At 42.8% G+C, this 20,746-nt stretch overlaps 1 protein-coding gene across 1 annotated transcript in view; it reads left to right on the top strand.

The window, feature by feature from the left end:
• TMEM163 (transmembrane protein 163) overlaps window positions 1-20,746 on the top strand; it is an 884,981-nt gene that overhangs the window by 631,283 nt on the left and 232,952 nt on the right. Inside the window, exon 6 of the mRNA XM_069225050.1 lies at window positions 20,006-20,117. Within this exon, the coding sequence (XP_069081151.1) occupies window positions 20,006-20,117 (112 nt within the window). The remainder of the gene's footprint in view (window positions 1-20,005; window positions 20,118-20,746) is intronic.

Raw genomic sequence — 20,746 nt, 5'->3', positions numbered from 1 at the left:
AGCCTACGGAGGCCATTCACTACAATGAGGGAAAAACGAATTTGGCTGTTTTACCTCACCAGGGCTTATAAAACTATTTTTATAAGGTCTCTGCATATAGTTACATGGCACCCTGCCCTAGGGGCACATAGGGCACACCTTAGGGGTGACTTATATGTAAAAATAAGGTAGTTAAAGACTTTGGAACTACTTTTAATTCCAAAGTCGAATTTTCATTTAACTTTAATTTAAAAGCAGCCAGCAAGGCAGGCCTTCCTTTAAAATGACACTGGGCACCTCAGCAGTGCACCTAGGGGGGCACTATCTATGCTGGGGTCCCTAAACCTCAATGCCCTACCATATACTAGGGACTTAGAGGTAGGTTGACTTAGCCAATTATAATTAGCCTAATTTGCATACTGATTTTACACAGAGCACAGGCCCTGGGACTGGTTAGCAGTACCCAGGGCACCATCAGAGTCAGTAAAACACCAGCAAAAAGTGGAAAATGGGGGCACAAAGTTAGGGGGCCTCTGCAATCAGCCCTGTTCTCTCACAACTGGGCATAATACTCAGGTGAAATGCTTAATTGAATCTCAGCTACTGATAATTATTCGGGCCGCATTCCAGTCCTCTGTTTTTGCTAGGTATGCCATCTCAGACTGGAAACAGCCACAAGCAAGTCATCCTTAGTGCTGCTCCAATATGAACAGTACATCATGAACCCTCAAGCCAGAATGAAGCATGTTGTTCTAGGACCCACGTAGATCAATGTGTCAATGGAGAGACTGATTGTAAGGAGTTCCTGGAGGGGACATTTGGAGTTAGTTTGAGTTTGGTGGATTCAGCACATATTCCACGAATTAGCAGATGTCTGGTACAACCTATTTACACTCTAAACTCTTATTAAGACAAATTGGAGATGGAGATTTTTGGCAGGTGACTCGCATCCGCCAAATTCTTAATAATCCTCTTTATGTAGGTTCTATCAGTGCCTTTGTCATAATGTCTGTACGTCCTACATTTCTCCAGTCATGAAAAAACAAGTGTAAACAAAGACTTTAGGAAGAATATCACCTTTCATAAAGAGATATAGCTATCAGCTGTAAGCGGATATTGATTGAATGATTGAAAGAAAAGATGGTTTGTGACTTCAGATTTAAATGCTTAATTAGAAATATAAATAATAACTTAAAGGCGAACTGTTTTTTAAGCCCCGTTAGTTAAATGGTATATAGCAAATGCTAAAGCTATCTTAAATATATGTAGAAATGGTGGGTGTGTTGCCATTGCATTTATTTGGGATGAGCACTACCGCTGTAAGTCGTTTGAAACTTTCTTGATGTGACCAATCAGGGCTTTGAAAAAAGTGAAAAGTTGTTCAACTATGTTTTTAATTGATTGGACACATATCCTAACAGCAGTTTGTTCATAATGGATTTTATTTTGATGAGGGTTCTGACTAGACTAACATAAAAGGGAGCTTAAAGAGAGTGCAGTCATAAAAATATATCTGTGTAGGCCCAAAATCACACATTAAAGCAGAGCCTAATTGTATACGACCAAGGGCCTGATTTAGATACTGGTGGAGGGGGTTACTCTGTCACAATGGTGACGTATTTCCTTTATGCTGAAAGCTAAATCCCTTTATATCTAATGGGATTTAGATTTCCCCAGATGGGATATTCATCACCGTTGCAATGGAGTAACCTCCGCCAATATCTAAATCAGGCCCCAAATCTTCACTCCTGCTTAGTGCTCTTACAGTGCTCATGATGATCACTAACTCACAGATAGAACCTTGGAATAAGGTGTTAAACTAGTTGTTAGAAATCGGGTTTCTGGTTGGCAGAGGTGTGTACCCTGTCCAAGCAGGAACCACAACCCTAGTCAGGATAAGTCACCAACATGCCCTAAATTAACCTATGCTTACACAGCAGCTTAGCACAGAGCAATCAGGCTTAACTTAATAGGCAATGTGTTAAGTATTTGTGCAACACTCCAAACAATAAAAAACAGTGAAACACCACACAAAAGGATACTGTACCTGGTCAGATAAATAACAAAACAATACCAAAACGAGGAAAATCCAATAAGTAGAAGTCGAGATATGGCTTTTTGAAGAATAAACTTAGTTGTGTTTAGAAACATACTTTATGCACCAACTGGGCCTTTCTGCTCACGTTAGACCGGGTCAAACCTGAAAAGTCAGGTAGAGAGTAATGGCTCGCATGGATACTGGGACCAGCTTTGGCCTGCTTAAACAGTAGCATTGCTTGGAGTTGCGTTTGATGTCAAGAACAAGATGCAAGGAGCAAAGGAGGCAGGGGCATATTTATGCTTGTTTTACGCTGAATTTGCGCCATTTTTTAACGCAACTTCAGTGCAAAACTAACTCCATATTTATACTTTGGCGCTAGTCCCGTCTAGCGCCAAATTTATGGAGTCAAAGTAATTTTGGGGGTGTGGAAACCTACTTTGCGTCATTGAGATGCAAAGGAGACGTTCCTGTGCAAAAAATGACTCTATGGCCATAGCGCCATATTTATTCCCCGTGCTAAAATCAAGCACGGGGGAGGAGGGGTCAAATAGCTTTGCACCATTCTTTAATGCCTGGGTCAGGGCAGTAGTTAGGGGATTTGTGGGCTTATTTCCATGGTGGAACACCATGGAAATAAGCCCACAGGTGCCATCCCCAGGCACCAGGGTCACCCCCACCCATGCCAGAGGGACAGCGGAGGATGGGGGACCCCATCTCAGGTAAGTATCGGTAAGTACAAGTAAGTATTTTTATTTTTTAAAGTGCCATTGTGGGCCCTAAAGTGGGCCCCCCTACATGGCACTGGGTGCAATGGCCATGCCCAGGGGACCCTGGTCCCCTGTGCTGGCCTTTGGAGTGGTGGGCATGACTCCTGTCTTTTTTAAGGCAGGAGTCATGTGGTATGGATGGTTTTACGTCAGAAAATGATGCTAGGCTGGTTAGAGTAATTTTTGTTTTACTCTAACCTGCCTAACATAATTTTTTGTGCAACCCCACCCCTTCTTCCGTACCGCCAGCCCTACCCAGCTAACGTCTTTTTTTTTTATGCTGGCCTACCCTTTGCACCGGCTTGCACTATTCCATAAATATGGTGCCCGGCTTGTGCTCAGAAATGGTGCAAGCCGATGCTAAACTTTTTGATGCAAAACTGCGTTAGTGCAGTTTTGCACCAAAAAGTATAAAGCAGGGCCGCAATGCGTCGGCGTCCATCCTGAAGATGTAGGCGATGCGTTGGTTCCAAGCCACACAAGTTCAGGATACGTTGGAAATGGAGGTGATGCGTCATGCAGTTGGTGATGCGATGTCCCTGATCCTAACAGAAGCAGTGATGCGCCTGTGCTGACAGCAATGCGGTGTCCTCCATCCTCTCAGCAGCAGTGATGCATTGACCTTGATCATTGCTGTAGTAGGATGCATTAGCATTGATGAAGACGCACCGGTTCCGAGCGGTGCAACGGTATTGATGTGTGGATTTTGTACTGGAACAGTACTTTATACCCACTTCTAAAGGCCAAGCATTGCCACCACTTGGTAGGGCAAGACTGTCTGATGACAGAGTCATGGTACTGTAGGTGATGAGCTGGAAGTATTTTCTGTCCCTGAGACTTCAGAATAAAAGGAGGCAAGCCGGCAAGCCCTTTTAGTCACTCTGGTTCTAGGTTCAAGTGTTGTGGGTCCAGTCCTCCTCACCCAGGAATTGTAGACAGCAGGCAGCAGGTCAGCACAGCAAGAAAGCAGTTCTTCCAGTGTAGCGGTCCAGCAGAGTAACAGTCCTTGTAGCAGCATAGCAATCCTTCTTCCACAGGTCTAGAAGTGTACTGAGTTGGTAGGGTCAGAAGTCCATTTCTTATACCCAGAGGTGCCTTTTAAGTGGGGAGACTTCTAGATGGGCTTTGAACTATGCAGAGGGTCTCCCTTGCTGCCATGGCTCCAGACTCACTTCTTGGGGCAAACAGCCCTTTGTGTGTGCACAGGACCCAGCCTATTCAGGTGTAAGTGTGTGGCTGCGGCCAGCTCATCCTTCCCATCCTATCCAGGATGGTTCATCGGATGTTGATGGCCCATCAGTCACACCTAAGCTCGATTTGTGTGTGGCTATCTAGTGGCAAAGGACAAGCCCTACTGTAACCCCACTTCAGACATGTATTTGAGACAGGCTGCAGACACACAGGGATAAAAGCTGGAAAATGCCAACTTTCTAAAAAGTGGCATTTTCAAAATTGTATCAATAAATCTGAGTTTACCATTAAACAGTACGTATTGTTAGAATGATTCAGGTACTAAACATACAAGGTCTACCCCTTCCTAATTAGGAATTACAAGTTATTAAATGTAAGAAGAAATCCCTGATGTTATAAATGAAAGGGTTAGGCCTCGCAGTAGTGAAAAACGAATTAGAGAGTTTTTCACGACCAGGACATGTAAAACTACAAGTATATATCCTGCCTTTTGATTACATAGCACCCTGCCCTATGGGCTACCTACAGCCTACCTGAGGGGTGACTTATAGATAACAAAAGGGGAGTTTAAGGCTTGACCAGTGGTTTCTAATGTCCCATTGAGGGGCAGCCTGGATGAAAGAAGCTGTCTCTGATTCTGTTGGTAATTTTTTCCCAAATAGCTAAATGTTGAAAAATGGTGGATCAGGATAGTAATAGGGCTTGATAATGTTTTCATTTACTCCAAAGGGCCAAATCTGGTTGCCTGCCTTGTACTCCAAACAAGAAAATTCATACATGACATGTTTGTGATTTTCACACACCTTAGTTGGAGGATGTAAGGTGAACTTGCTCCACATGTTTTCAGGCCTAGAAGGAACATTGCTTTATTCTAAAGTCTCCAAAATCAGCAAAATTATTTTTTGGAACAGTGTCATGTGTTTAACCTGTAAAACACCTGGAGGATATGAAGGTATGGATAATCTTTAGACACATCTGTGTAATGTTATTTCATCGCAATTCACTAGTGTTAGCCTTACAGTGGTCATTCCTTAAACCTTTTGCCTGGTTGTCTTCCATTTTTTCTGATTTAGTTTTGTTGGCTTTAGAATTCTGAGCACCAGAATCAGAAACAGCTTTTTTTTTCATCCGGGCAGCCCTGTAATGGAACTCCTTTCCACGCATTTTCCAAATGGTGAACAAAGATCTTAAATTCTACAAACTAATCAAAACATAGCTGCCCATTTAACAATTTTGCTACTAGCAGTTTGATGGGGTTGCCGTATATTGCAGCAAGATACCCTTGGCTGGCACAAGCTCGGTATGTTATGTTATGTTGTGATGTTGTGTTATGTGATATTATGTTATGTGTATTTGGATATTGTGCTACTAACTGTGACAGTATCCTGGAACTTTGTAGATGTGTTAGGCTAGCCTCTGGGAGGGCAGAGACTTACTCAAAGAGCCAAGTCTTCAGCTTCTTGTGGAATTAAAGAAGAGAGGAGGAAGTTCTGATGTGAATTGGGAAGTAGTTCCAATCTTTTCAAGTAATGTATGAGACGGATTGGCCTCCAAGCTTGCTTTTGTGAATATGTAGGACGTGTGCTAGTAAGACTCCAGCAAATCAGAGCTACCTGGAGGGTTTGTGGAACAGTATGCAGCTATTTACATAGGCTGGGCTTGTGTTATGTACTGTTTTATAAGGGTGCATGTGGAGTTTGAATTGTGTGCACTTGTGAATCGAAAGCCAGTGGAGCTACCTTTGGTGTGATGTGATATGAGACAGCGTGGGAGGTTAAGAACAAATCTGGCAGCTGCTTTCTGGATGGTCTGCAGTCACTCCATGAGTTGCTTGGTAATTCCTGCATAGAGGAGATTCCCATAGTATAGTCCGCTGGTGATGAGAGCTTGAGTGATGGTTTTTCTGGTGTTCTCTGGCAGCTACTTGTAGATCTTTCTCAGCCTTCTTACAGTGTGGAAGCAGAACATGGTTACAGCGTTGACTTGGGTGATCATGTCCAGTTTGTTGTTTATGATAATCCTGAGGTTCCCTGCTTGCGGTCTGAAGGTTCCTTGCTTGGGGGCTGGGGTGGGAGTGGGACTGAGGTCTATTAGCCACCAGGTGTAATTCCACAGCAGGATCTTCCTTTCTGAAGATCAGCACTTGTACCCTGTCGATGTTTAGCTTAAGAAAGTTTGGCTTCATCCAGGTGGCCACTTTAGTGGTGAAGTTGTTCCCTTTGCTGGGCGATTTGTTTGATAGGGACAGTAGTATTTGCATATCATTGGCGTAAGAGAGGATGTTGTGTGTATAGATTATGTTGACCAGTGGGATCAACCAGATGTTGCATGTTCCTTTGATGAGGGCTGTCTCTGTTCTGTGGGTAGGTCTAAATCCTGACAGTGTTGGGTATAGGATCTTGGCTCGTTATGGTAGTAGGGAGATTTGTGGGTAGTTCAAAAGCTTGTCAGGATCTGCTGAGGATTTCTTGATAGGGGAGCTTTGACCTCAGCGTGGTTCCAGGCTTTCAAGAATCTGGCTGTGTAAATAGAATTTTTGAGAATGACGGCTTTGCTGAAGAGGGGGAGTACTTTGTTGAAGAGATGTTGGGGGCAAGAGTTTAACTGAGTGGATGGTCTTCATGACTGTGGGGGTCATCTGTGGTCATGGCATTCCATGTGGTTAGGGTGTGTTCTTCATCTGCTGTCACCAGGCCAGCTACAAGGTTGCTGGGATCAGGTTGTGGGTCAAAGGTGTCCTATATGGCTGTGATTTTGCTGCTGAAAAATCCAGAGAGGTGCTTGCACACTTCTTGAGATGGAGTGATGTTGCTGGTGTTGGCTTCTGGTGTGGTGAAGTCCTTTATGATTGAGTAGACTTCTTTGCAGATGGAACTGGCATAGATGCGATCTGCTATGGTTTTCCACTTGTTGTCCCGGATTGCTGCTGATAGTGTCTCACGGCAGATGTAAAAATGTCCTTAACTGTGTCATCCTGGCTTATTCTACATTCTGTTCCACTTGCTTGTAATGTTGCTTGTTCATTTTGAGTTCTTCCATAAACCAACTGTCCTCAGTTTGTGTTCCTGCTGTTTGTTTTTCTTTTGAGGGGCCAGGGTGTTGGCACAGGTGGTGATCCATTCATTGCTGTTCCTCATGTTGTTTGGTAGGTTGTCATTATGCTGTCTGTGGGTGGTTCTTATGGAGGGCGGTAGCTATGTTTTTCCAGCATCAGTGGGCTGGAAGTGTAGTGGTTGGTCTCCCCTGGTGTAGGATGTTGAGTTTGAAGCTGACTAAGGTGGGATTAGTCCAGATGATGGGCGTAGAACTGTTGACCGTGATGCCGTTTAGTGAGTTGAAAATGGGTTCCAGAATGTGTCTGACAGCATGAGTGAGGTTGGATACATGTTCGATGAGCCCAAGATTTTCCAAGGCTTTTGAGGAATGCAAGTGAGATGGGGTTGTTGAGGTCCTCTAGGCAAAAGTTGAAGTTTCTAGGAGGATGTAGATGCTGGAGTCAATGACTAGTGTGGCAACCAAGCCTATGATGTTGGTGAAGTTGGTGATGTTGACCAGGGTGCTGCACAGGGTGAAGTTGGCTGTGATTTGCAGCTTGAAAGTAAGATGCTCCATGAAGTTGGTTTTGGTTTCTGCAGAAGTTTTGAAGCAGATGATGTCAATGAAAATTATGGTGATTCCTCTAATTGCCTGTGGTCATGGTCTTGTTTAATGATCTTATATCTGACAGGATGGTAACAGCAATTTCCAGTACCAATGCTGTGGTCAGCTATTTTTCTGTGAGGAAAAAGAGGTCAGAGCAGCATTGCCTAGCAAGTCTCAAATCTCCAGGCTTGTTTGCTGAGCACGCAAGTGAAGAATGGGTGTGTGGGTGAGGGCTGGTTTGAGTTTGTTTGAGAGGGTTGGATACAGGGTGCTAGATATCAGACTATGGAGTATATTTACAAGCCCCTAGTGCCACCTTGGGCCGCACTAGTGACATTTTTTTTAAGATAAGGCAGCGTTAAGGAGGCCTTTCACCTGCGCCGTATTTACAAAGTGGCACAATGCTTGCATTGTGAACCCCTGCGCCAGGCATAATGTATGTAAGGGGGGCGTTGTGACGCTGGGGGGCACAAAAATTGTGCAGTGAAATTTACAACATTTCACTGTGCCCTTTTTGTTCCGTAATTTTTAATGCCTGCTCTTAGCAGGCATTAAATGATGCACCCATATTAAATCAATGGGCCTCCCTGTGTTTTGCTGCACTAGCATTACATTTTTTTACCCTAGTGCAGCAAAAAGCCACAATAGCATCAAAAATGTTGACACTGTTGTTCTTATGACCGCCATGTTGCGCTGTATTGGAAATATAGCACAATCATGGTGTTGTTAGGTGGGATAGGTGCAACACAAGAGAAGTGGTGCATCAGGGCTGATGCGCCACTCTCTTGTATATATGCCCCTTTATCCAGTAATAAAGTGCTACAGAGTTGAAAAGTGGTCAACAAATAGCTAATCTCTTCGCACTAAATGGCAGGGAAAAAATCCCAGTAAATGTGCTCGAAGATTTAGAACCATGTGTGCTTTCATGTGGGCCTCTGACAACAAGGTGATCGATTAAACTGTGAATGAGAAATAAGGGAAGGATTAATTCATGATAGATAAATCCACCAGTGTGGTGAGAGAATTCCAGCTGTCATTTTGAAGTCCACTCTGGAGGATTGATACCATGAAAGCTAGCAATAAATATGCACTATAATCCTTCATGTAACACTAAGATTAAGGGCCAAATTTAAGAAAAGTGGTGCAGCACCCAGTGCTGCTCCACTTTTCTTGCGCCCCTGAGCACCCACTAATGCCACCATATGTGCACTGTATCTAAGATATGGTGCATCATGAATGTACTTAGGGAACTAGCATCAAACTTTTTGATGCTAGTTCAGAGTTTTGCAGGACTAGCGTCCAAAATTTTGGAGCATATTCATAACCCCCTAGTGCCACCTTACGTTACGTTGGCGTAAATTTTCTTAACAGTATTGTGGCCCAACGAGGCCAAAATCCTTGCGCCACATTTACAAAATGGCGCAATGCATGCATTGCTCCACTTTGTAACCCTTTGTGCTACATTATGCCTGTGCCAGGCATAATGTATGCAAAAGGGGTAGTTCCCCCGTTAGAAGGGCTGAAAAAATGGCTCAAATAAAGCTAACAGATTTCCTTGCGTTTTTCTTACGGCACTTTTAACGCCTGCTTAGAGCAGGCATGAAAAGGGGGCTTCATTATTTATAATGGGCCCCTATGTACTCTGCAGGAGTAGCGCCAATATTTTGGCGCTACTCCTGCAGAATACATCAATAGCATCATAAAAAATGACGATATTGCCCCCGATCCTGAACCTTGGTGCACTGTATTTTAAATACGGCGCACACATGGTGGTGGTAGGGGGGCGGTAAAGGACGTAAGAAAAGTGGCGCTGCACACAGTGTAGTGCAACTTTTCTTAAATATGCCCCTTTGACGCTAATCCTGCAAAGCCCATTGAGGCCCATTGTAAACAATGGTGTGCCTCCTTTTAACGCCTGCTCTGAGCAGGCATTAAAAGTGCAGAAAAAAATTATTCAAAGAAACCTCTTAGATTTCTTTGTGTGATTTGTTTTTGGTTCCCCCCTAAAAGGGGAACACCCCCTTTGCATACATTATGCCTGGCGCAAGCATAATGTAGCGCAAAGGGTTACAAAGTGGTGCAATGCATGCACTGCGCCACTTTGTAAATTTGGGTCTGCGATTTTGGCCTCGTTGGGCCACATTAGCATAAACAAAATTACACTAATGTGGCGCAAGGAGGTGCTTGGGGCTCTTAAATCTGCCCCTAACTCTTTCAGCAAGTCCATCAAAGAGGCAGCAATCAGATACTGCCAAATCTTTCACACTAACTTAATACCTGAACAGAAGTACTCCAGTGGATTGGATCTGCTTCAGAATTCAGGATGGGACATCGCCAAAGAAGACAGTCGTGACCAGTATTCCATGAAATTGGCATGCAGATAGGTACATTTCCAAATGTACAAGAGGCAATACTAGGAAAAAGGCTTACTAACTTCCTCACTAGTGGCAAAAGATGAACCTTCAGGATATACAATAAAACATTTTCCTAGATACAGCTTAGCTGATTCCGAGTTTCCAGGTTACAGACTCAAATCAGGATAAATTAAACTGCGGGAAGCAATGCAAGCTCATGAGCCAATCATAGTATGAGAGAACGCGAAAGGAAAAAACAAGAAAGGTGTGGGAACCAAAAAGCTGAATGATGAACAGGTGGTCACTGGTCACCAAAGAAGACAAAATAACGCACCTTTTGATGGGTGTCTTGTTTCTGGGTGCACACATTCTTGTGCAAGTTCCAGCACTTTGTAACCCGGAATACAATCTGTGCAACCTCATAGTGAAAGCTGCATGAGCTGGATGTGATGGTTCTCCATCTGGTTCATCAAACCCCACCTGCCCTCCCAGTGTGCCCAATTACAACAGTCCCATTGTTGAAAGCAGCTATGCTGCTGTCGACTTGCTTTATTGTATTGTATTGTCTTGTAATAGTATTTATATAGCGCTTACTACCCCTGACGATTATGTCAGTCACCAATCATGTTGTCCAGAATGCCGAGACAATAGTACCAAGCGTTCTGCACCAAGCCGAAGCTCCCGATCCCTGACAATCTCACACTGCTGACACTTAACTTCTGCTGCTTTCCTCTATTCTAGATTCAGTGGCAGAAATGTGTAACAGACAGAGTTAATTGGCGTCTTTTTGTGCATTTGTATGGTGTGGTTAGGTTGAGGGCTTCAATTAATATTATTGGCCTTATTAGCCAAATGTTGACAGGTATAACCAACTGATTATTGTGCTTCTATTCATTGAGTGTGCTTACATTCAGCTCTAGTGCAGAAGTGATGGATATGTGTTTAGCAGGAGGGAACATCCTTTGCAGAGTGTGTTAATATCTGGCTTCAACCTGAGCAGTAGGTAATAGCGCTTGATTAGTCCTGCTGGAAAGGACCTTGATTGGATTTGTTGTGTTAGCTCTTGAGCATACCTGGATACAAAGTATGATATTCGGCTTCTATGTTTCTATTCTGCCATTTCAGTGTGTTTTATTGGCCGCCTGTCTTGTTCAGCAAGTGTAATTACTGAATCAGCTATAAACGTTTATGATTCTGAGCCTATATAACTAATTGTGAACACTGCAAACTGATTACTCTGAAGCTCCAGATGTGCAACCCAAGCGGGTAAATCAGAGCGACAGCCTTGCGTTTTTGTCTTCTCCAGTGTGGTCTGTTGAGAGCATATCCTTAATTTATACAAGTTGTAGACTGTTAATGTTCATAATGTGACACAAGTGTTTTTTCATTAGATGTTCAGCCCAAATAAATGTTAAGTAAGTAATCTACAGAGAATAGGAACACTTTTATGTTACTTTTTGCAAATAAGTGTCGATCTGTGCACGCATAATATAAATTCCAGATCAGGTGCAACACAGCAAAACAGGCACAACAAATCCCGTCAAAACCGAAGAAGAAAGACGTCATGTGGAATGGAAATAGGCTTATCCATGGCTGGTAGTTATCAGCCGTGTACTGCCACGGTTTAAAATAGTGTATGACTGCACTTTCGATAGGGTTGTTAGTCAAGCTATCTTGAAATATTGCTTAAAAAGTTAGGGACGTATTTGAAGAAGAACAGGAATTTGAAAACATTCACAAAGGGCATAATTTGTAATGAGCAAATAATTTTAATTTCATAGTACATTTCCATTTTCAGGCCAATGGAAAATGATGGCTCGCATATGGATGGGTTCCCGAGTTATGCAATAGAGAACAACGAGTAATAGTGGTCATAGGTAAATCAGTGCAGGTAAAGAGTGGCTACTATTTCATACCCAACAACATTAGAAATGTACACGTCCGTTCATCTAAATGGATGGGCATGTGGAATCATCCATGCACAAATGCAACTTTAATTGATGTCAAATGAGGAGTGTGGATATTACAGAAAAGCAGAATGAGGCAAGAATCATGCGGCATTCCTCATTTAGCTTTGTGAAGAGATGAGCAAGAAGGCATGACTCTAGTTGCTCAGAAACAAACACATCTATTGAAGGACCCTCCATCATAGAGTAGCCTATTCCTTAAGTGTACACACCAGGGTGGTGTGGTTAACGATGTCCCAGACTGTTGAGAGGTCAAGGAGACCCTGAGTCACTTTCTGTCCTTCATCAAGTGAGACGAGAAGTTCCTCTGGGTTGTTTGCCAGTGCTTATTCTGTGGCTCAAGAAGGTCTAAATCAACATTCGTGATAATTCGGTTGGACACTGAAGTTGAGCCTAGTTTTACCTAATCTTCTTGATGGTGAAATTCTCTTTCTAGGATTTTGCTTAGGTATGGCAAGTTTGAGATCGAGTGGTAGCTGGGCAGCACCCCTTGGTCTGCCTCTTTTCAAGGTGAGGGGTGATGAATGTGTGTTTTGAAAGAGTCAGAATCTACAGTATTTAAATTGCAGTTTGGGTGAGTCTTCGAGCCCCATGCATTATAGAATTTTACCTAGAATTATTTAGTGCATGGAACTCAATGGGTTTGCAAATACCAGCGCTGAGCTTAGCATTGTGTTGGCGATATATTTGAAAGGTTACCAGAGGTTCATCAAGAGACTGATTTTGGCATACGTTCTCCCTGTAGTGCTTCATAGTTAATAGCTCAGCATCTAATTTTGTATTACTTCTCAGTGAAACATCAGCGTCTACTAGAATCCTTTCAGGAATCTTAGGGCAGAGTTAAGGAAGAGGGCCTATTGTCTGAACGTATTGCTCTTCTACAGTGCGGCTGTGGATTTTTAAAACTTATTTTACCTGCCTACTATGATAATGATACATGCATGCTGTGGACTGATCCATGCATTTCCCAACTCTACCATGGGTATCACGAGAGCAGGTTGAAATTCCAAATACAAGGGCATTTCTGCATAATATACTGTTGTGTCTGAAGAACAACACCACGGGAAAGAAAAGCACTCCACACGCTCCGATGCTCCACACACTGGGGAAAGCCTCCCCAGGGTATTTATTACTCACACCATCCATTAATTAACCAATTAAGTCATTAGTAACGTCACGGACTCTACCATCGAGGATTACCATCACGGGGGAATTAACATCATTCCCCGTTTACTAATCCCTCGACGGAAAGAGCTGTTTAAAACATAACATTCCTCCTTTACCAAAAATTTTAAATCAGCACAAAATCATATATCAGACAATAATAACAAAACAAAACTACACAAAACATAAAATCAGTTCATTACAAAGTCACGAAACCTAGTAGAACACTGTGGACGAGGACGTAAATTGTATGGACCATCCCCACGGGTTGAGGTAACTGGATCAGCCAATCCAGATCCAGATGTAACAGATTCCTCAACCATCTGATCACCTGAGCCATTATCCAACACCATACCACCCCCAGAATCCTGAACATCAGAACACAAACCACCATCAAGAAATGTATCATTGGTCTCTGAATTTTGCAATATTACATCATCGTAATCTTGATCCCCAGATAAAATGTCTACGGGTACTGAAACATCCGAAGCATATACCTTTTTATAAAATGAAATATTTCGGGTAATTGACTCCGGACCCCGTTTGGCAGTAATCATAGTCCCTCTGACATCACTCACTATCCAAGGATCCTTCTCGAAAGGCAGTACAAACTTACTACCCCCTTTTCTACATTTTACCAAAACCATATCACCAACACAGATGTCACGTCTCTTAGCCCCCCTCTTCCGTGACATATTATCATTTCTGTCCTTCCTCTGTGACAATACTTTCCCCACCTGTTGGTACAGATCATTATGTTCCAAAATACTAGGAATGGTATCCCGCACTGGTCTATTCACGCAGATAGTACTTGGTGCTTCTCCAGTAACACTATGCGGGGTCAAACGATATTCTCTTAAAAATGAATATACCGCACAGTCCACATTCTGACCTTCAGCAATGGCTATACGCAGTACCTTATTTAAAGTCCTCATAAATCTCTCCACTTCTCCATTTGCTTGAGGCCACCGAGGAGTAGTTTTCCTATGTACAATTCCTCTAGATGACAAATAATCAGCAAAATCTTGGCTAGAAAATGGAGGGCCATTATCAGTACGAATCTCCTTCAATAGACCATGAGTGGCCATGATCTTTTCCAGCCGTGGAATAACTTGAGCTGCAGTAACAGAGTCAATGATTTCCACCTCTGGATATTTTGAAAAATCATCTATCACAACAAAAGTGTGACGACCATCTGGTAAACTGCCAAAATCAGCACTAGCTCTAAACCAGGGAACAGGAGGAATGGACTCGGTAATGATCGGTGGAGGCCGTTCACCAGGACCAACAGCCTGACACATCATACACTGCCGTACCACCCGCTCCACATGATCATCCAGTCCCGGGAACCACACTTTGCTTCTCAATCTGGTCTTAGTTTTCACCATGCCTTGATGGGAGGCATGAGCCAGGTCCACAACCGACTGTTGCAATGCCAATGGTATGACCAGCCTATGTCCTCTCAACAAACATCCATCAGGTGACATAACTAGTTCATGCCGAACTTTATGTAACGAGGACAACATGGTACGTGCTGCCGTCGTCCTAAGAGCCAAATCCTTCAAAAGGGAATGCCACTGTCCAGATGCCACAGCTGATATCACCAACTGTAAGCACTCGTCCTCTTTCGTGGCTGATCGAATGTCCTCAAGAGACATAGGCAACGGGCGAGATCGTTCCACAATCATACGTACATATTCCTCAACATCCTCGGCATCTGCAACTTCACGGGATGTAGCAGGTCTGGCATGTCGTGATAGATAGTCAGCAGGATTCAAGCTACCCGGACGAAATACCACCAAAAAATGATAATCTTGTAGTTGCAAAATCCACTTCTCAATGCGTGGTGGTGGCTTAGACGAAGATCCATTAAACAATGGAATCAAAGGTTTGTGATCAGTATACACAACGAATGGCTGGCCATACAGATATAGATGAAAGTGTCTACAGCCCCAATGTACGGCAATAGCCTCCTTTTCAATCTGTGAATAGCGTTGCTCAGTGTCTGTTAAAGCTCTACTGGCATATGCCACAGGAGCCCATTCTCCATCCATCTGTTTTTGGGCCAACACTGCTCCCAATCCTGTAGGACTAGCATCAACCGACAGTTCCGATTCTTTAGTAGGATCAAAATAAACCATGGTGGTGTATTTAGAGAGTGCCGATTTAGTGGCCTGAAAAGCAGCTTCCTGAGCAGGCCCCCACTCCCAAATAGTACCAGCTTTAATAAGATCTCTCAAAGGTGCCGTCAAGGTTGTCAAATTCTTAATAAAGCGCCCACAGTAATTCAGCATACCCAAATAACTGCGAACACCAGACACATTAATGGGAGCCAAAGCAGTTTGAATGTCTTTAACTTTATCTGGATCAGGCAACACTCCATCGCCCGAAAACCGATATCCAAAGAAAGCCACTTCTGATTGTAAAAACGAACACTTCTCTTTATGGAGTGTCAAACCATTTTCATGGAGTCTCTGAAATGTGGCTCTCAGTCGTACTAAATGTACTTCTTTACTTGGCGCATGCACCAAAATATCATCACTGACATTGATGACCCCTGTCAAACCAGCCAGCACTCCACGTATAGTATCCTGAAAAACTTCAGCGGCACTAGAGATCCCAAAACTTAACCTTTTATAGCGCCTAAGACCCATATGAGTCGAAAACGTTGTAATGACCCTAGAATCCGGATGTAATAGCAATTGATGGTATCCAGCCCTTAAATCCATCTTCGAGAACCATTTCGACCCTGACACCTCAGCAACAAGATCATCCACAGTAGGTGTCAAATGCCGCACACGCTTAATAGCGACATTGGGTAGGCGCATATCGACACAGATTCTCACCTCCCCTGGCTGACGGGGCTTCCTCGCAACTACAATGGGCGACACCCAAGGTGTAGGTCCATCCACCTTTTCGATAATATCAGCGAGTTCCAACTTCTTTAATTCTTCCTCCACCTTAGGCCTCAGATGGAATGCAACCCTCCGATGCTTCAAAGCCACGGGTTGTATAGTTTTGTCAATATGTAAATGCACCATACGATCCTTCAAACAACCTATGCCTTCAAACAAAGATTGAAACTCCGTCAGTAAGTTCTCCACAGTCCCCAAATGAACACTAAAGGCAAAGGATATAAGATTAAGCTGTTCTGCAGTCCGGCAGCTTAATAACATGTCTGACCCCATAGTGGTAACAAACACTTTTGCTGGTATCGACTGGCCTTCATGAGACAATAACGTAGTAAACACCCCCACCAACGGCAAAGGCTTTGCAGATCCAAATGTGTAAACCTGAGCTGTAGTAGGCCGTAAATGGGGCTGAAAAGGAATACACTGCAAAACTGAAGTTGCTATAACATTGATAGAAGCACCAGTATCAATTAGCGCGTCAACCTTGTGACCAGCCAATAAGACTGAACATCTTGGCACTCGCTTCCTAGGATGCCCACCAGGCTGCAGTGCATGTATCATATGGACTGTACCATCACCGTTCCCATCATCATCCAAATCGTCATCATCCATGACAATGACCGGCTGCACCGATTGAACAGTCTTAACTTTCTGTGGTCGAGAACGGGACATGGATTTACAGACTTTCGCAAAATGATTGAGCTTCTGGCAATTAGAACATGTCTTGCCTTGCGCCGGACACACCCCTTGATGAGGAAAAGGACCCCCGCAAGAATAACAAAAACGGGGCAACGTAGAAGTCCTTGATTTATACTTCCTCCTCTCCCCAGATGTAGTATTGACGACATTCACCGGTTCCACTTTTACCTGAGTCTGTAATGCTGCTTCCATGTGAGCTGCACGCTCCTTGGAAAGTTCTTTAGACCGTCCCAACGTGAGGATATTCACCATTGACATCCCAGGTACTTGTAATATATGTTCCCTTAACTTCACAGAGGTACACCCCTGTATAAACTGCGCACGCACTTCATCCTCCACATCCACCAAGGTGCAGGTGCGAGCTAACTCCTTAAGCCTAGCATAAAAGGCATCCACTGACTCATGCGGAAATTGCCTTGCTTGTCGCAGCAGAAACCTTTCGTAATCGGGATTCGCCAAAGGCTCAAAATGCGCAGTCAGTGCCTGTTTCAATGATTGATAAGTATATGGCGGACCCTCCTCCACCACAGATCGGCCCAGCTTATGAACTGCTGCACCCCCAAGATGTAATAACAAGGGACGGCGTCGATCATTCTCCACAGCTGTGGCAGCAAAATAAGTCTCTAAACGATCCACCCATTCTTTCCACCGGGCAGCAAGAGCAGACGGAGGGCCATCAATCACGAAAGGCTCCAATGCAGGGATAGATGCCATAACGACACCAGCCAAAAAATCCAAAAGAAGAGGCAGCAATCACACTGCCCCCCCAAAGTCCTGAAACATATCCTTGGAAAGCAAAACAAAAAAAATTCACCTCCCAGGACACCAGCACTAGAGGGCACCAAAACCCCAGCACCAGCACTGACGCAAGAAAAAAGAAAACAGCGAAATCCCCAGGCAGCAGTCCAAACCGGAAGAACTCCACACGCTGGGCAGGCAGCAGCCTCCGGGCACTGCAACCCCCCTCCACCACGAAGCAGGAGAGTCACGGGGAGAAAAGACGAGACAGGCCAGCCATCCTCGTCGCCAATCTGTTGTGTCTGAAGAACAACACCACGGGAAAGAAAAGCACTCCACACGCTCCGATGCTCCACACACTGAAGAAAGCCTCCCCAGGGTATTTATTACTCACACCATCCATTAATTAACCAATTAAGTCATTAGTAACGTCACAGACTCTACCATCGAGGATTACCATCACGGGGGAATTAACATCATTCCCCGTTTACTAATCCCTCGACGGAAAGAGCTGTTTAAAACATAACATATACCACCTCTAAGGGTCAATGTTTTCACCTCTAACGCATCCAACAACCCAGCTTCACTTTTCCCCCTAAGCAGTCTTCGTGGGGGGGACTTGGACATCAGCAAATTGTGTGGCACTTCAAATCATGCTTTCAAATGTTTGCCTTCACAAACAGTGGGGTTTCAGTATCCCAGGAGCAATGTCACAGCGCAAGCACGCTTCCTCAGTAGGAGAGGAGTAAGTAGCAAGCCACATCGGTGAATGTCATTGCTGCCTTCTCCTGGCCACCATTCACTCCTGTGTGCCACCCTATGTGTTAGTTTTCCCTTTCGCCAAACAACAGATCAGCTTGCTCTTCAAATTCGTTGGGCTATGCTCTTTTGCCATTAATTTGTTTATATGTCCTCTCAATTAGTGATCTCATCTGTTTAACTTACTCGCTAATGCCCATTATTTTTTATCCGCTGCTCCTGCTGCTCCTAATTTTTCATGGTTTTCTTGCATTGCAAATTCAATGCGGAAGCGTTGTCCTGCCAGCGTTTTTAAAAATATTTTCTTGTCAATTACATATCTGTCCTGTTCGCCTTTCTCATTAATGTCCATTATCTTTGGCTCTCAAGTCCTCATTTTTCAAAATTGATTTTTGTTGTTGTTGCTAAGGATCAATCTCAGTCGTAACTGCTCTTACTTTTTATTTCTTCTCTCGTGATCTTGTTGACTTCTTTAATAAAAATACACGCTTTCATTGTCATCATTCTCAGTGTTGCATTCACTTTTCATCTCCTTTTTCTGTTTCCCCACATCTCATGTTTCTTACTCCATATGTTTCCCTTTTGTATATAAATATTTTCTATTTATGGTTAATTCATATTACTTTTTGCCCTCTTAGTTATCTCTTGACCGTCTTCTTTAGTTATTTCAAGTACATCTTTATCAGCACACAACTAGGAAAGACCTATTAGTAAATAGGGGAATATATAGTCTTCGAAAAAAACACCGTCCTGTGAATATATGAGAAACTTTCTATTTCTTCCTTTTTTCACTCGACTAGATTTTTCTTCACCCATCTAATACTGTAGACTGCAGACTGTTTCAGCATGCTGCATTTTGATTGGTTTCTGGTTGTCAAAACCTGACTGAGAGCTGTATGGCCTCAAAGTACAAATACCACAATTTATAAAGTGGTGGCAGCTGATACTCTATATTCCAGCAACCAACACTCTTTGGAGGCATGTAGAAAAGAAGCTCCAGCTCATCTGATGAAAGGCCTTCCTCATTCTCACAGCCAGAACGGGCGACTACCAGTTTCCCTCACAGCTGCAGTGTTTCGGTGCTGCTTCTGCCAAAAGAATGAGTTGGAAGAGTGGGCATGGATGGTTCTATATTAACAGTATTATTCAGTGATAGAGGGCTGGGTAGAGCCATTGCTAGTTTCATAGAACTGTCTGGCCTCCACGCTTGCTCAATACCTACCCAGAAGTGACTTCTCCCTTGGACAATATTGCTTATATTTAATGTACTATTGCGCCTTTATAGTTGTATTATAAAAACGTATTCTTTATTATCTAGAAGAAGATAAGAAATGTTTGTCATCTGGAAATGGCACTGGTCCTGTACGAGATACTTTGATCCTGATTTAGATTTTGATCGACGAGTTACTCTGCCACAAATGCGACAGATAGTCAATATGGCTTATTATAAGTGTCATGCACATTTGTGGGGGAGTAATCTTTCTACCAAGATCTCAATCAGGCCCTTTGTTTACTATCTGAAAACGTGGCCAGTACTGTATCTATAGAAATATTATTGAGATATTGTCGACATCGTAATAGGCTGTGATAACTTAATTGTAAATTTGTAGCTACCAGAACTTTTGAGCTGGGGTTTCCAGAAAGGTTCAACAGCAGCATAACTATTTTCTCTTTAAGTGATTTTTATGATACTTTAATTTTTTTCCTTATTGTAAAATAGTTTTATGTCTATGCACTAGACAAACATATTTCAAAATGGCAATATAATAAAGTCTAACATCCTCTTTTTCAGGATGACTTCCTATTTAGTGTGTCCATTATAAGTGGAATCCTCTGCTCTATCCTGGCGGTGGTAAAGTTCATGTTGGGGAAGACACTTACAAGCAGAGCACTTATAACTGACGGTGAGTAAGAATTTATTAAACAAGCGTTTGTAATGCAACGGGTCTCGCATTTGCTCGAGTTATAGTTATTAGCGATGTAAACTCCTAAACGGACTTTTCTTGCCACACACATTGAAAGAAAAAAAAATTAGCACGATTGCACTATGTAAAATGCAGCGCAATAGAGCTGAAATCAAAAAACAAAAAAAAGGAGCGCAATTGTGCTGTGTAAAATCCGACGTAATCGTGAAAATAAAAAGATAAAGTGATCCCAAAATCATGCTGAAAACATGGAGACAGACTATAAAACCTAAGAAAATTGAGAAAATGGTAGAAAAAAAAGAAAATAAAAAAAGACTTCCATCCATAAAAAGCAACATTAAAATGTATTTTTGTGCATAAACAATTAATCAACATGTTACAAATGTAAAAAAAACGTTCCTTTGTTTATGTTTCATATAAAACATTTTGAAAATACTACACACCAGGTTTAAAAAAAATTATAACAACAAATACAAATGTATGTGCACTACAACATTATCACAAGTGTAAATGCAATTCTATATTTTTTTTAATAAAAATATTCTTTAAAAATTGATTGGTGTAAATTTTGAGAAACAGTCTGCAATAAAAAGTATATATATTAAAAG

Source organism: Pleurodeles waltl, chromosome 3_1, assembly GCF_031143425.1.
Source record: "Pleurodeles waltl isolate 20211129_DDA chromosome 3_1, aPleWal1.hap1.20221129, whole genome shotgun sequence".
Taxonomy (NCBI): domain Eukaryota; kingdom Metazoa; phylum Chordata; class Amphibia; order Caudata; family Salamandridae; genus Pleurodeles; species Pleurodeles waltl.
This window is presented reverse-complemented; position numbering and strand designations above follow the sequence as displayed.